Source organism: Ascaphus truei, chromosome 18 (assembly GCF_040206685.1).
Source record: "Ascaphus truei isolate aAscTru1 chromosome 18, aAscTru1.hap1, whole genome shotgun sequence".
Classification (NCBI taxonomy): Eukaryota; Metazoa; Chordata; class Amphibia; order Anura; family Ascaphidae; genus Ascaphus; species Ascaphus truei.
Window position 1 is genome coordinate 7,121,871 of NC_134500.1, and position 17,722 is coordinate 7,139,592.

The window sequence follows — 17,722 nt, forward strand, 5'->3', positions numbered from 1 at the left end:
GAAAACTCATTCATTTCCTGGAAGTCTCAGGTAGGAGACACTGACTAGATCTGCAGCATTTGGTAGAGTTAAGGTTGGATCCATCTCCACCAGGCGTACTGAGCCCGATTGCCAGAAAAGCCTACGTTCAGTAACGCTGCACGGCTCTTTTGCACCCCATTTTCATACTTTGGTATGCACTATTGCACTGATCCCTGCCCCAGTGAGCTTACACTCTAATGTCACGACAGAGAGCGTAGAACACAGCAATACAGGTGAAATGCTGCTTAAAATATTCTGGTCCATAGATGGGCACACACAAGGGGAACAATACACAAAAAAAGACAACTCCAGAGGGGTCAATAACCGCCCTGCGGACGCTGCACTCACTGCGGTGGGGTTCGGTTATCAATTAGCAAGAAGGATAATTATGTCTGAAATCCCACATTAGGAGAATAGCAGGGGCTCAGGAACGTGCACAGCTCTAACCAAGCGTAGATTCTATCAATGAAAATACAACCTTTAATGAGTTTCTTAAATAAAAGATAAAATATAATACAAATATTACAAATACAAATGGTGGCGAGGAAGGGTAGCTATGTCCTTCCGTGGCCCCCAATTTACAGGTCACACGTGCAAGCGAGGGGCCACGGGTAACCGGAGGCTAATATGCAAAGTTAGATGCAGCTGTAATAGTGTGTGCAAGCTTTATCTTCCGACCAAACACTGAGCCCTGCAGCCTCCTACAGCCTCCCCCGGCCTATTCCCGCCTCCCCCAGCCTCCTCCTGCCCCCCCAGCCTATTCCCGCCTCCTCCTACCTCCCCCAGCCTATTCCCGCCTCCCCGGCCTCCTCCTGCCTCCCCCAGCCTATTCCCGCCTCCCCCAGCCTCCTCCCGCCTCCTCCTACCTCCCCCAGCCTATTCCTGTCTCCCCCGGCCTCCTCCGGCCTATTCCCGCCTCCCCCGGCCTATTCCCGCCTCCCCCAGCCTCCCCCACACTGATTCATGTGCACATCGGAACATCCGTGGAAATTGTCGTACATGACGCCACATGGAAGTGTGGCTACTGCCCGGTCACTACGCGATGCTGAACTCCGTGCTCGCAGGCGTTACGTATGACTCACAACCGGTTAAAGAACACACGAGGGCCAGCGCACACATACAGTATCGCGTGATAGGCCAGACATCGCTTTGCCAAAAGTGTCTGTCAACCTTTACAACCTTTTGTTCTGTTTTGCTTAACGTCACTGAGCAATCTGCCATGCAAATCTTTATATGAGCAAAACCCCAAGACTGTGCATGTCACACAGGCAGGACCACCAGCTACAGTGTATCCTTAAATTGCTGTGGGCAGCTGGTTCTTATCATGTGCCCCTATACAATGTAATGTAAAGCCATCTCCCGCGTGATAAACGGCTGTGCAAGGCATGGCGTGTTCTTCTCTCAGTGACGGATTAATGCTGGGACCGTTTACTTTGATAAACACGGCGCTGCAAAAGCAAACATGGCATGTAAATTACAGCGGACTACAAATATAACATCTGGATAAGAAAACCAGCTATGAAAGCAAACACCATGGAAATGGAACCCCTTGCACTGGAGGGTTAATTGTGTGTGACCTTGAAAAGCATTAAGTGGCTCAGTGTATGGGAACGCGTACGAGCGCGCGCATTTTGTGAGGAGTTACGGTGAGGGTCTTGCAGACTTGCTGAAATCAGAGGTTGCTCTAGTTTTTTTTCTTCTACGGAATAAAAATTCTATATAGTAAATATATGTATGCACATGCATCATCATCATCATCTTCTGCAGCCATTGTCCATCCACTGCTGGATGAAGGCCTCCCCAATGACCTTGCAGGTCCGGTTGCAAATCTCTCTTCTCCACGTTGCTCCAACACATTTTCTGAATTTCTTCCTTTTGGTCGTTGTCTTGGTCTTTTGACATCTCTTGGAATGCAGTTGAGTATCATCTTCGTCCAACAATGGTCATGTCGCCTTGCGATATATCCAGCCCACCGCCATTTTCATTTCTTCATCGTTATGATGTTTCACAGACCCATTCATTCTTTTTCCTATCTTGTTGAGTAATACTTAGCATATATGTCCCCACAATTCTCTGAGTTGTCTGGAGATCCTAAAAATCGTATTTGAATTTAGGGCCCAAGTTACACATCCACACGTGACCACGGGCAGAATACAGGGGTCGAACACTTTGCTTTTAATGCACAGTAGAAGGTTCCCGTGTAAGATTGCCTTGTTTCTTGCAAATTCCTAAATCCCATCTTCATTCTCCTATCGATTTCATTTGAAAGGTTCCCATCCATTGTTACTCGCAATATTTCAATCGATCTACGGTTGACACATTTGTTGAACATCACTTTGGTCTTCCTGAGATTCAAATGGAGGCCCATCTTCTTATTGTCTTCGGTGAGTTCTCTGACTTGTTGCTGGAGGTCTTTTGGACTTGTGACAAAAATAAGGGCCATCTGCAATTTGTATGTGACTTAAGAATTCACCGTTGATTTTGATTCCCTTTCTCTTCCCAATTCAATGTCTTGAACAATTCTTCAAGGGTTCCCACTTTCTCGCTGATCCTGATCTTGCGTCTATCTTCGTGATATCCAATGTTTCTTATAATATCAATGGACGTTCTTTAACAGTTTGACTTCTTAATGCCTTTAAAACCTCTGAAAGGAAGACAGAACTAAATGCTTCTACGCCATTTATGATCCTAAACTGAGTGGTAGTCCACGTTCGTCACTTCTTGGAAGAGTTGGATGTGGTCCATTGTGCTGTATCCACTGCAAAAGCCCACTTGCTCTGTACCTAGGCCGGGCCATGTCCAAGGTCTGTTCCACCCTATAATTGGTCTGTAGCTCTTGAGGTCTTCTGTGGCTCCTTTCTTGTGGATGAGAATAATTGGCATTTCTCCGTTGTTCTCAAATGTTCTTGTTCTTCAAGCCGCATGTAAAGAGTTTTTTGCAAGAATTTTCTCTACTTCTTTCGGGATTTCAGTTGTAATTCCATCTTCCTCGGGAGTCCTCCCATTCTCCATGGATTTGATTGCCTTTGCCTATTCTTCTGCGAGGACGCGTGGTACATTAATGGTGGATTATGCTCCGTGCTACCTGTGTATAATTTAATGTAGAAGTTTTCAACTCTCTTTATGATAAGTGCACAATCTTTTATTGTCGATCCACCGTCTCATTGGAGTGCAATGATTTGCTTGTTCCCAATCAGAAGTTGCTGCTGCCTCTTCTTTTGAGTTATCTTCTAAGGCCTCGCTCAGGGTGCCTGCTTCGCGACGCACGTTCGAAACAAAGTATTTAAAGTAAATATCAGTTGTCGGGGTAGAAGCTGCCCTGTCTCCGAAGTATGGAGTTGACGCTTGCTACAGTTTGCATAAAAAACTCAAGTTGTTTTTTCAAGCTGCATCAGCGTCACTGGTACTTCGGCAGCCAATGAAATCATTCGGGAACGTGTAGTGAGAAGAGCAACACCCATCCCTAACCTCGGGTCTGTAGACCCGCCTCCTGAACGCTCGAAAAGGTCTGCTGGGGATGATGAGCACACATCGGCCAGCAGACTGACGCGCGCACACGCGGACGTGCGCCCTCCACCTCCTGTCTCTGCCACCCAGAACGAGGCCTAAGTCTTCTTCACTATGTCATATATACATTTACACACACACACACACACACACACACACACACACACACACACACACACACACACACACAATGCCAGAGAGGTGCCACTGCAGGACAGACTACGCGCTTGCATCAGCTGTCAGTCACCACTGTGCTCTCTGAAATCCCGCCCCACAATGACAGGGCGGAGGATTGCACGCGGACGGGCCGGAGGATTACACGCAGGCGGAGGATTGCACGCGGACGGGCCGGAGGATTGCACGCAGGCGGAGGATTGCACGCAGGCGGAGGATTGCACGCAGGCGGGGCAGAGGATTGCGAGCAAGCGGAGGATTGCACGCGGGCGGGGCAGAGGATTGCACACGGCGGAGGATTGCACGCAGGCGGGGCAGAGGATTGCACGCGGGCGGAGGATTGCACGTGGGTGGAGGATTGCACGTGGGCGGGGCGGAGGATTGCACACGGACGGGGCGGAGGAATGCACGCGGGCGGGGCGGAGGAGTGCACGCGGGCGGAGGATTGCACGCGGGCGGGGCGGAGGATTGCACGCGGGTGGGGCGGAGGAGTGCACGCGGGCGGGGCGGAGGAGTGCACGCGGGTGGAGGATTGCACGTGGGCGGAGGATTGCGTGCGGGGCGGAGGATTGCATGCGGGCGGGGCGCAGGATTGCACGTGGGCGGAGGATTGCATGCGGGGCGGAGGATTGCATGCGGGCGGGGCGCAGGATTGCACGTGGGCGGAGGATTGCACGCGGGCGGAGCGGAGGATTGCATGCAGGCGGGGCGCAGGATTGCACGTGGGCGGAGGATTGCACGCGGGCGGGGCGGAGGCGTGCGGGGCGGAGGCGTGCACGCGGGCGGAGGATTGCACGTGGGCGGAGGATTGCGTGCGGGGCGGAGGATTGCATGCGGGCGGGGCGCAGGATTGCACGCGAGAGGTCTGTCTGATCCCACACAAATTAGCTCAATGTGTACCAATACGCATGGCGCATGCAGAGGGTCCGCAGACGTTATATGCGTCTGAGACACGATACCGGTGTTATTGCGATGCCGGGCGAGAGGAGGTTTTAGAAACACGGTGACAGTTCCAAAGATTGGGCGCTGTAAGTTAGAAGAGGGTCACGCGTGACAGAAACGCGAGGGGTTATGTTATATTGTTGCTCTTTTCAACATGATGTGTGGTCAGACCACTCTTTGGCCAGGATTGACGAAGAGTCACCGTGCCAATCCAGCGTTAGCTGCCATGAATCGGCATACCCTGCATCGCGGCGTTGTGTTCTTAGGGTTTAGTCCTTGGCAATAAGAAGACCGCAGCCTGGCCCCCCCGCAGCCTGGCCCCCGCGCAGCCTGGCTTAGTGAATCCGCTCTCATGAACCTCAATGGGATTTATACTTTAGGCCCAAAACAGTTACAAGATCGTGTGTGTGTGTGTGTGTGTGTGTGTGTGTGTGTGTGTGTGTGTGTGTGTGTGTGTGTGTGTGTGTGTGTGTGTGTGTGTGTGTGTGTGTGTGTGTGTGTGAAGAGGGGGGGGGAGGGAAGAGGGGGTGAAGGGAAGTGGGGGGGGAGGAGGGAAGTGGGGGGGAGGAGGGAAGTGGGGGGGAAGGGAGGAGAGGGAAGTGGGGGGGGGAAGGGAGGAGAGGGAATTGGGGGGGGGGGGGTAGGGAGGAGAGGGAATTGGGGGGGGGGAAGGGAGGAGAGGGAATTGGGGGGGGGGGAAGGGAAGAGGGGGAGAAGAGGTAAGTGGGGGGGGGGGAGAAGAGGGAAGAGAGGCAGGAGAGAGGGCAGATAAAGTCCTATCACCGCTCGGATACATGTATGAGGTTTGCAGGGCTGCGCATTGACTCACGGCGGGTTGTCGCACTTCCTCTGCCTGAAGCGTGCTCCTGTGCCACACGTCCGGCTGCACATGCTCCACAGGCCCCACGTGCTCCAGTCTCCGTCCACATGTTGAGGGATTGGGGTCTTGCTCACGCACTCCCCACCCCTGCACCACTGAAACACAAAGCCACTGTGTGAGCACTGGTGTCCAAACCCATAACACGCGGCCGGAGCCACGGCCGGAGCCACGGCCGGAGCCACGGCCGCCATTTGTTTGAATCTTTTGTGAGTATTAATGAATGTTCCCTCTGCACCTCTCCCTCCCTGCGCCCGGCTCCCTCTCGCCCCGTCCTGCACACCCACCGTCGCAATAAAGAATTTCCGCAGCGCAGTGTAATGACCACACGACGCACTGCGTACGCGCGGCCTGTGCCCTTCCGTGTGTCTCTGCTCTCCGGGGCCGCGTCTCTTCTTCTCCTTGTACAAATCATGCTCTTATCCCTGTATGGCTCTACCTTGTACAGCATCTCTGTAAAGTGCTGTGTACATGGTTGGCACTAATATATATATATATATATAATGTATGTTTGTACAGGGTGTGTGGCACCTGTAACCCCTGCAGTGCCAGAAGAGCCGGCCATTGTGCTGCTATGCCCTGCAGGCCTGCCTTGCACAGACAGTAATCTCTCCGCCAGGCAGTCCGTTGCGATGAATGATTACAGAGAGCGTTACTGATCCCGTCCTCGCTGCTCCTCGCCCTTATGGAGCTGACCCGTCCTCACTGCTCCTCACCCTTATGGAGCTGACCCGTCCTCGCTGCTCCTCACCCTCATGGAGCTGACCCCCGGGTTACCTTGTCCGCCCCGCACTCTGTGCCATCGAGTGGGGGATCCAGCTTGGTTCTGCACGAGGCGTCTCCTTCCACCAGACACCACAGCCCGGCGCACATCAGATGCTGAAATCACAAAGGGAAGGCCCACGTGGCATTAACGGTGATATAAAACCCCACCGATCTTTAACCCCTTCAGTGACAACCCATTGACGGGGTGCAGCATTGAGGGGGATGCTCCACCTTCTGTATATTGCATCCATTCTGCCTTTTAGAATTGCACTTAAACATAATAAACGTCTCTCTGCTCAGGGACCTCTGCGGCATTTTGCACTTTGTCCATGCTGAGGGGGACTTGCAACGCCTCGCTCTGCCCCCCACCCCCCGGCACTGAATGTGTGTATAGTCTCTCCCCAACAGCAGCTCCCCATCGGCCATCTTAATTTAGGGCCACTCCCCCCCTTCCCCGATCCCCCCCGTGCTGTGATGTATTTCTGGGCCTTCCTGAATCTAATTCCTCACAATAAATTTGAAGATTGAAACTATGAAGCAAACAGTAAATCTGATCGCCACTTTGTTACGTTGCCATTCCCGCAGACGCAGTGCACAGTGTGTGGGTAAGTGAGAGAGGGGCTACAACGTCACATGTCCGCCTGGCTGATTATTAAAGGCCGGGACCAGCTTGTGACGCGGGAGGAGAAATGCAAAGCACATTGCAGGAAATGATTCTGGAACAGCAAGTAACTGTATCTCCGTGTTCCCCCGCCACACAAACCAGTACAAAGCGGAGAAATGTGTGCTCAGTACTGTCATGGCACGCGGCGAGTAACCCCTACACTGCTGAGACAGACAAGCCCTATACTGTGCGATTCAGGAGGCAATAAAAAGTGAGATGTACTAACAGATCCCTGAGCACTATGCTGTGTGTGGGGGTGTGGATGGATGTGTGTTTGGTGATGTGTGTGTAGGGGTGTGGAAGTGTGTGGGGTGTGATTGTGTGTTTGTTTATCTGTGTGAAGGGGTGTGGATGTGTGGGGGTGTGGATGTGTGTGTGGGGGTGTGGATGTGTGTGGGGGTGTGGATGTGTGTGGGGGTGTGTTTGGTGATGTGTGTGGGGGTGTGGATGTGTGTGGGGGTGTGGATGTGTGTTTGGTGATGTGTGTGGATGTGTGTTTGGTGATGTGTGTGTAGGGGTGTGGAAGTGTGTGGGGTGTGATTGTGTGTTTGTTTATCTGTGTGAAGGGGTGTGGATGTGTGTGGGGGTGTGGATGTGTGTGGGGGTGTGTTTGGTGATGTGTGTGGATGTGTGTGGGGGTGTGGATGTGTGTGGGGTGTGGATGTGTGTTTGGTAATGTGAGTGTAGGGGTGTGGATGTGTGTAGGGGTGTGGATGTGTGTGGATGTGTGTGGGGGTGTGGATGTGTGTGGGGGTGTGTTTGGTGATGTGTGTGGAGGTGTGTGGGAGTGTGGATGTGAGTGGGGGTGTGGATGTGTGGGGGTGTGGATGTGTGTGGGGGTGTGGATGTGTGTGGGGGTGTGGATGTGTGTGGGGGTGTGGATGTGTGTGGGGGTGTGTTTGGTGGTGTGGGTGTGTGGGGGTGTGTTTGGTGATGTGGATGTGTGTGGGGGTGTGGATGTGTGTGGGGGTGTGGATGTGTGTGGGGGTGTGGATGTGTGTGGGGGTGTGGATGTGTGTGGATGTGTTTGGTGATGTGGATGTGTGTGGGGGTGTGGATGTGTGTGGGGGTGTGGATGTGTGTGGGGGTGTGGATGTGTGTGGGGGTGTGGATGTGTGTTTGGTGATGTGAGTGTAGGGGTGTGGATGTGTGTGTGGGGGTGTGGATGTGTGTGGGGGTGTGTTTGGTGATGTGTGTGGAGGTGTGTGGGGGTGTGGATGTGAGTGGGTGTGGATGTGTGTGGGGGTGTGGATGTGTGTGGGGGTGTGGATGTGTGTGGGGGTGTGGATGTGTGTGGGGGTGTGTTTGGTGATGTGGATGTGTGTGGGGGTGTGGATGTGTGTGGGGGTGTGGATGTGTGTGGATGTGTGTGGGGGTGTGGATGTGTGTGGGGGTGTGGATGTGTGTGGGGGTGTGGATGTGTGTTTGGTGATGTGAGTGTAGGGGTGTGGATGTGTGTGTAGGGGTGTGGATGTGTGTGGGGGTGTGTTTGGTGATGTGGATGTGTGTGGGGGTGTGGATGTGTGTGGGGGTGTGGATGTGTGTGGGGGTGTGGATGTGTGTGGGGGTGTGTTTGGTGATGTGGATGTGTGGGGGTGTGGATGTGTGTGGGGGTGTGGATGTGTGTGGGGGTGTGGATGTGTGTGGGGGTGTGGATGTGTGTGGGGGTGTGGATGTGTGTTTGGTGATGTGAGTGTAGGGGTGTGGATGTGTGTGTGGGGGTGTGGATGTGTGTGGGGGTGTGGATGTGTGTGGGGGTGTGTTTGGTGATGTGTGTGGAGGTGTGTGGGGGTGTGGATGTGAGTGGGGGTGTGGATGTGTGGGGGTGTGGATGTGTGTGGGGGTGTGGATGTGTGTGGGGGTGTGGATGTGTGTGGGGGTGTGGATGTGTGTGGGGGTGTGTTTGGTGATGTGGATGTGTGTGGGGGTGTGGATGTGTGTGGGGGTGTGGATGTGTGTGGATGTGTGTGGGGGTGTGGATGTGTGTGGGGGTGTGGATGTGTGTGGGGGTGTGGATGTGTGTTTGGTGATGTGAGTGTAGGGGTGTGGATGTGTGTGTAGGGGTGTGGATGTGTGTGTAGGGGTGGAGGGATTAATAGCAATCCCTGCTAATATTAGGACGTGTTAGAGCCTGGCCTATGGTTGGTGATCGTGCCATACAGTTGGTTTTCCCCCGGTACCTGGGAGCTTTGCTTTGCTGTGACCCACTGTGCTTCCCTTACTCTCACCTCCATGTTTTTGCAGAAGGTGGCGTTGCTCCCAAACAGAATCTGGCACTGCTCACTGGCGCTGTAATGCATCCCGGGCAGCTTGTGGGGCAGCCTGACGGCGTACCGGCTCCGGGGGTCGGTCACAAGTAAGCACGAGCTCCCCTTGGATCTATGCAGCGGAGGAGATGAAACAGAAAGTGCACGTGACTGATCTGCTCTGATTGAAATGGGATCCTCCAGTTATGGAGATCTTGGCCCATATTATCTAAACAGTGTAATTCCAGCACAGTCACATGACTGGGGCATAAGGTATCTCTCGGCATCAGAAGATGTCTTATGGAAATATTCCGCCCATCCCAGTGCTTCTTAGGATGGCCAAAGATGACCACAGGGCAGGATCACATTGATAAACCAGTTGGCAACAGTGAACAATGACCGTGTAAATTGTCCAGTCCTGGAGACCAGAGTTCCCACGTTCCATAGAAATGCAGAACCACAAAGAGGCAAATTGTATTGGGATTACAATGTAAAAACAAGGACTGGACCAAGGTCTCTAGATGGTAGGGTATACAGATCGACTTGTAGGATGGACAATACACGGTGTTACATTTCTCTGGAGTTCAGGGTCATCCGAAAGCTCACCTGAAGAATGTCAATAACCCCAGAACATAGCTACACTCCCCAACCCAGGCTTACCTGCTAAGCAAAGCTCCACAAACCTTCCCACTAACAATATCCTCCTGTCCTGGGAATGCTCCCAACGCATCCCTTCCACTGTGAGGTGCTCCGGGCAGGGACCCAATGTCTGTCATGTTTCGTGCATTTATCATATCCTGCATTATTTTATTTGTAAAATAGCGCCTTCTATGGAAAGTGCTAATTACACATTTGGTGCTATATTTATATATATATATATATGTACAGATAACATTCCAAGAGACACTGTTTTTAAGTAAACCCTTTGCTTGCTTCATTCATTGTAACATCGCCGGAAGAAGAGATCAGTGTATCTCGAAAGCTCGCACAAATAAAAGCATTTCGTTAGCCACAGAACGGTATCATCTATTTATTTTTTATTATTGAAGCTCGGCTAACACGGTACTGATACCTCTACATGTATGTATGTATGTATGTATGTATGTATGTGTATATATATATATATATATATATATATATATATATATATATACAAATACACATATATATATATACATATATATATATATACACACATATATATATATATATATATATATATATTTATATATATATATATATATATATATATATACACATACACACACATACATATCGTTAGCAACAGAACGGTATCGTCTATTCGTTTTTGAGATATATACAGGCATACCCCGCATTAACGTACGCAATGGGACCGGAGCATGTATGTAAAGCGAAAATGTACTTAAAGTGAAGCACTCCCTTTTTCCCACTTATCGATGCATGTACTGTACTGCAATCATCATATACGTGCATAACTGATGTAAATAACGCATTTGTAACAGGCTCTATAGTCTCCCCGCTTGCATACAGCTTCGGTACAGGTAGGGAGCCGGTATTGCTGTTCAGGACGTGATGACAGGCGCATGCGTGAGCTGCCGTTTGCCTATTGGGTGATATGTACTTACTCGCGAGTGTACTTAAAGTGAGTGTACTTAAAGTGGGGTATGCCTGTATATCTCAAAAACGAATAGACAATACCGTTCTGTGGCTAACGAAAAGCTTTTATTTGTGGCGAGCTTTGGAGATATGCTGTTGACTCCCACAGAGATTTCTCTCCCACACATGTGTTTTTTAAGCATCCTGTAAGGGTATTTCCTTGGGATCATTGTTTTAATAAATTTACCCTATTTCTTATACAGTCACGCACTATGGAGTTTGCGCTTCTTTAACGGAAATAGCCGTGTTAGTCCAGTTGCGATTGTGCAGAAAAAAATGAGGTCTTCATTATTAGGTGATACCTTTTTTATTTGGACTAACAATTTATGTCAGAGGACATCATTTGTCACAACCAGACCATTCCATAAATGACAAACGATTAAAAAATCAAAATCCTTAATAGAATGTTCAAACGCACCCAAGAAGGGAAAACATTTGAACTCAGAATGATAAGACTCTGACACCAAAAGAGGACTTCATGTGGACATGGGGGTTTCTCACACACTATCATAATTTGTTGTAATGGTCCCCCCCCATCCCTTATTCTCACCTTCCTTATCACCCTTCCAGTGTCTCCAAACCCTCCTCCCTCACCCCACCTCATCTACACCTCTCTGTACTTTTTATTCCCCTTTTCTTTCTTTTCTAATCTCTGTCTAAGTCGTAGAAACCTTTGTATATCAGTATCGCCGACCTGAGGAAGAGAGGAGAACTCTCGAAAGCTTGTCCTATGACATCAATTGTTAGTCCAAATAAAAAAGATATCACCTAATACTGAAGCACTCATTTATTCTGCACTATATATATATATATATATATCTATATATATATATATCTATATATATATATATATATATCTATATATATATATATATATATATATAGATATATATATATATACACATACATACATACACACACACACACATAGTCCTATTTAAGTAGAGGAGTTGCTGATTGAATACAGGCACGGTGCTCTCTGCACTTACTTCAGGAAGTTCTCCAGCTCATCCCGGCTGCAGGTTGACCAGGACAGGTCGCTGGGATTCCTGCCCTTCACCCACTCGCCAGACATGATGTGTGAGCGTCCAGTGCAGGATGCGTGGTCATCGTCGTGGCTCATTCCCATGCTGAGAACGCAAGAGAGAGAATGGTACCGGTGTGACTATAACCCATGTGCCAATCTCCTGCCAAGAAAGGGCAGCAATGTGTCCAGGCTCTCTGTGCCAATCTTACAGAAGTGCAGGGTCAGGCTGACCCGCTGGGGAGCCAGGGAAATCCCAAGTGGGCCCACAGTATTATCATACAAGGGGACACAATACAAACTGGGGATAAGAGCAGCACAGAAATTATAACATAGGGCAAAGAGTTTACAATGTAAGTGGTACATTGGATGACAGACACAATAAGTGTAAACGTACATTTAAAATGGCAAGTTAGGCTGTGCTTATAGTGCCGGCAATGTCGCCCGAAAACAAATGCATTGCCGCCGCTGTGTGCGCTTACAGTGCGCTTGACGGAGCGACGTCGCGAAAACTGGTAGCCAGCAAAATTTGATCAATCAAATTGTCGGAAACACGCAACGCCGCCGCCCGGCGAAATATAACTTTCGCCAGTGGCGATGGCGACGGGTGACGTCACCCGTCGTGTCGCCATCGACGGCACTATAGGCGCAGCCTTAGGGATGTCAAGTATTACTTGAGTGATGTAGGCATGAATAAGTATCTTGGATAATAAGGGGCTTAGCTGGCCTTTACTTCCCCCCCCTTCCAGGGACTCTGTGCACAAACCCCAATCATAACATTTAATAGGAAACACCTTATTAATTTATATGACATGAAAAGGAGTGCAAATCTAACCATGCGTGGGTTAATATCTATATATGCATACAGTCTCTACTGCTTGGGCTGAGCGGAAAAGCTGTGTAATGCGGCAGGCGGAAGCTTATAGGGGTCCGCGTTACAGTGGATAAGAAGCAGAGTGACACACTGTGTGCTCGTTTGCATGTCGTTACCCAGAATCCCTGGCGGCAGTGGAAGCACTGCATGCTGGGAGATAATACAGGGTTGCCGACCTGTGAATGTGCTCACAAGGGGCATTTTTATTTCTGTGACATTAAAGAAATATATTTGCTGTCCCTTTCCACGCTAGTTATACAATATCTGTACTTTTCCCCAGGTGTTCAATTGTCCAAACCAACGCTGCATTAACCGCTGTTTGGAGGCAGCTCTGTGTCCTACACGCGTTCCACCCTCAGACTCACAGTCGCCATCTCTGGAGGTATCAGATTCAACCTCCTAGTCTTGAGGATAAAAAACTGCATTTTGGAATATATTAGTTATGGTCCCAGGTGAATTCGTCCCTTATATAGGTCAGTATTACCTGTGTACTACCCGGCCCTATGGATTGAAATGCTCTTATGGCATATGGCAAGGGTACTCAACTCCAGCCCTCAAACCCCCCCCCCCAACAGGTCAGGTATTCAGGATATCCCTGCTTCAGCACAGGTGGCTCAATCAGTCCCTGCTTCAGCACAGGTGGCTCAATCAGAGGCTGCCTTCAACTGAGCCTCTGATTGAGCCACCTGTGCTGAAGCAGGGATATCCTGAAAACCTGACCTGTTGGGGGGGAGGAGGAGGGGGGCTTGAGGTCGGGTTTTGAGCACCCCTGGCATCAGGCACCATATCTGACCGCTTACTCCGATATTAGAATTCATCTAGACCTCCTGTCCCTAAGGGAGGTGCAGTAAAATGCTACAGAGTTTGTGCCGATGGGTTCCTGTGGGGTCACGCTCACTGCTTAAAAACAAAAAAAGATTTCACCTGCATATATACTGCAAATATGTGTGACGTGTAAGTCCTCCCTACGGGAAAACCGATATGCAGGAGCGAGGAGACAAACGCAGGAGCGAGGAGACAAACGCAGGCTGATGCAGTGACACCCGGGCTGGAGATGCCTCAGGGGCACAGAAAGCATTCAGATAAACCAACGGAGATTTTAACCTCTTCACCACCAGCGGAGTAGAGGGTGCAGTACTCGCAGTGCCCACCCGCATTTTCATCTCCAGCATTGTGACCCAGCGTGCTCCTTTTCTAAACACACGATACATTATGTAAGTTAGGGTGGGTCAAAAAAAAAATGTGACCAACCTCCACCGTACAGGGTACAGCAAATAAACCCCCCCCCCCCCCCCCCCCCCCGCGTGTGAGCACATCTCAGCCAGGTCTGCAGCCCTGCCCTTCCCCATTGTCTCTTATCAAACAGTTTCCACTGCAACCGGGGAGTCTGGGTAATGGCATGCAAATTAGCACCTTTTGCTTATCCATTTTAACACGGACCCCCTACACGCTTCTGACTGACCGCGTTTATCAGGCGCGGTGAGAAAGGGTTTCAGTGCGGGGTATCATTTTGATTTCGCCGAGCTGTCATTTCCGCTATTTGTAGTTTGGCGCGAGCTCTGAAACCTGACCCCCGCTCCCAGGGCATCGTTTCTCTCTGGGCAGCGCTGCAGCGTGGAGGGTTTCCGAATTAAATGCTCATCAGGCCTTTCCTTCCGAACGACGCCTTTGGGAACTATCTGAGATGAGGTTCACGCTGCATATTTCAGACAACAGCTGGTTTCCCTGAGCTGTTTTTTGCCCCTGGAAGAGGGGAGAGTCGCGGCTGGTGATGCCCCTGTGGGTGGAGGCGCCCCAACAGCCACGGTAAATAAATCAGCGGATCCCACCTCAGCCCTCCAGTGTCGGGTGCCAGACTCCCCAACTACTGTGTTATTTCTGTCTCCCCCTGTGTGTCAGGGTATTTGCAGATTAAACCGAATGGAGCTTACATCTTCCAAAGCCAGGGGAAAGCGGCTTCCGAGCACATTGCCTTCAGTGTTTTTTTTTGTTTTCTATCCAAATCTAAACAGAAAATAAACTAAGGAATTTGGGGGCACATTGACTAAACGGTGTTACTCCATTAGACATCTTCCAGAATGGCTCAGTAAAATGTCCCATTATGGGCCCATTGACGTGAATCTGCTGTAAGGGGCATTCCAGCATGGAAGGGGTCTATTGCACCTAACCTCCTCCCTGCTAGGGGGGAGTGCAACGTAGGGGCAGCTATTAGGGTGGCTTTAGTGACAAAGGTCTTATTCCTCGTATGAGGAGACGGACGCCATTTTTAAAAGTGTCACCAATGTTTTGACTTTTCAGGCCTCTGTGGAGACACACAGCGCAAAAACTAAAAGCAGGAACTCACCGAGGAAAGCATTCAAAGTCCTATAATAATAAGGCATTGAGATGTGTATCACACACGCGTGTGCGGGAATCCTGGAGAGGGGTTCACAGAGGCGTGTTTTGCGGATTTCAATGCATTATTTGGGGCCTTATTTCTGTCACAAACCTGGTTTATATCAATGTAACAAAATATCTGGTCCCAGTCACAAAAGTGATAGTTTGTTACAAACTTCTGCCAGGAATAGGGCAGATTTCACCCTTATGCGCCTACCCTTTAACCACTTCAGTGCTGGCCGGGCCTGCAATGCTTCGGTGACTCCACCACTGAGCTGGTTATAATGGGACAATAGATCCTTTATTTTAAAAAGGTGCAGTTCACACCCTTTATAAACATTAAATACGGCACTGCCAGTCATGGAATGTGCATCTGTTTAACCCTTTGAGTGAAGGAGGGGGTCATGCCCCCTCTCCCCCCCCCCCCGGCATAATGCGGGCCCCAACAGGTCAGGTTTTCAGGATATCCCAGCTTCAGCACAGGTGGCTCAATCAGAGGCTCAAAGGCTCAGTCGAAGACTCAGTCTCTGATTGAGCCACCTGTGCTGAAGCTGGGATATCCTGAAAGCCTGACCTTTTCGGGGGGGCTTGAGGACTGGCGTTGAGCACCCCTGATCTACTATAGTATATGTGCTGACTGTCCGCATTCCCAGAAGCACTCACTGCTAACCTTCCTCCTGTGTTTGTTGTTGCTTGTGTGCATACTATTATTAGTAGAGATTTGTTGGGTGTGCACGCTTTTTTCCCCCTTGTGTATAATAACATTGCTCAGGCATAAAGAATCCCTGAAAAGACCGCAGCCTCAGTCCTGGACACCCGGGATACAGGGTGTGCGGGGACCGACACAGGCAGCTGGACCCCACATCTTGGTTCTGGTGCTGCCTGTCCGTCCTGGAACGCTGTGACTGGCGGGTATGTCCGTGCTGGAGCATGCCCACTTACCGGGCTCAGAGAGAAATCCTTGTTCCTCACTCTTTGCAAGAACAGACACGACATGAAACGGAGTAATTACAGGCTGCGGATTAATCCCTGGCTGATGTGTTGAGACTGCGCGCAATTCCCTCCCGGGCAGCCGTGTCTGCTAAGGTTTCCTCTTCATCCCCAAAAGACAGTATTTATTTGACTTTTCTTTGCATCCTGTACATTGTTAAACCCTTGACACCCCTTCATTCACGGGGTTAATCTGCCTCTTCCTCCGGTGGGTTCCTGGAGGGCACATTAAACATGACAGAGGGTTCAACCAAGGACGTTTCAGAAGAAGGAGACTTTCCTCCTGCAGCTACAACACGCCCCCATCCGTCTCTGGGGGCGACATTCCTCCTCATTTCTCACTTAAATAAACATGTGTTTTATTACTTTTTATACCTTTTAGTAAAAACATACTTTTGTTTAACGTTGAACTTCTTTTCTGGGTCTTCTGTACGATGTCCCTGACAACGTTGGTTAGCAGGATTCTGGGTGCTCTACAAACGACCGGTATCTTGTTCATGGTCCAACATGGCCGCCATGTAGCGCTCTCGTTCCCTTTGCTGCCCTGTTGATACTGGTTCCTGTCTCTCTCCCCATTGGGTCCTAAAACACGGCGCCAATAACGGAGGTGGGAAGCTTGGCTTATTCAAAGTCGGTGTTATAAACCCGGGGTCACGGTGTGCGAACACACATGCTCGCTCCCAACCTGACGAGGAGCTGCAGAAGGAGCGTGACAGTGCCCAGCTTTCGTGTCACTTCAAGGATCGATGGGGTATGAAATGTGAGCGTTAGCCGCAGGAAGCAGGCGGGGAACCCTGCCAACTCACTACAGGCTGTCTATTAACATATCCCTGGCTTACTCAGCACAATAATGCCTTCAAAATCCAAGGAGGACAGGCCGCTGGCCCAGCCCCAGAGCTGCTGATTAACCAGCGTTATTGTTGGAAGGCTATCAGTAAATGGATGGATTTTCCTTGTAGATCTGTGTTTCTGGGGAAGCTCAGTGGGAAGGCGGACAGCACAGTACCACCGCTCATATACTCCGCCTGTAAGCCTGCAGGCATCTCAACTGTACCATAAATTATCATTCACCAAGGGACCATGTGCCTCTCCCTGGAATATACGCACTATACTTATTTCATCCGTTCTGCCCCAGAGGGACCTGCAATCCATAGCAGCGCGCGGGAACTTTTACACTGTTTCTGTAGGAACGAACTACAATAAATATATTTGTGCTCATTTATCTCTCGGGGTCAGAGCACTCATTCGGACTTTGGCTTCTTCCATTAGCAGGACTCCCCGAGACCTCGCACTGATTGAGACCCGAAAGGTCAAAAAAGCTGCCTGTGAGTAGGGTAAGGCCGCGCTTATAGTGCCGGCGACCGCGACGTCGCGCGAAAACACATGCGTTGGGGTCGCAGACCTGTCTGAGACACGCAAATGCTCCACAAGTGGGGGTTTTCTTTACGGGACCGGGAGCAGTAAGAGTAATTAATGACTGGACGCATCACGATGGGATGTACCAGGTGCACTATGCAAGGGGTGGGGCAGTTCTCAAGGGCCACCAACAGGTCAGTGGTTAAGGATATCTCTGCTTCAGCACAGTTGGTTTAATCCGTGGCTCAGTCATTGACTGAGCCCCCTA

General features: G+C 50.3%; 1 protein-coding gene across 1 annotated transcript in view; it reads right to left on the minus strand.

Moving 5' to 3' along the window:
- Nucleotides 1–17,722, minus strand: part of ADAMTS17 (ADAM metallopeptidase with thrombospondin type 1 motif 17) — a 112,962-nt gene that overhangs the window by 53,531 nt on the left and 41,709 nt on the right. The window contains exons 9-12 of the mRNA XM_075575279.1: nt 11,824–11,964; nt 9,179–9,329; nt 6,299–6,400; nt 5,474–5,619 (exon numbers count right to left, since the gene is read on the minus strand). Coding sequence (XP_075431394.1) covers nt 5,474–5,619; nt 6,299–6,400; nt 9,179–9,329; nt 11,824–11,964 — 540 coding nt within the window. The remainder of the gene's footprint in view (nt 1–5,473; nt 5,620–6,298; nt 6,401–9,178; nt 9,330–11,823; nt 11,965–17,722) is intronic.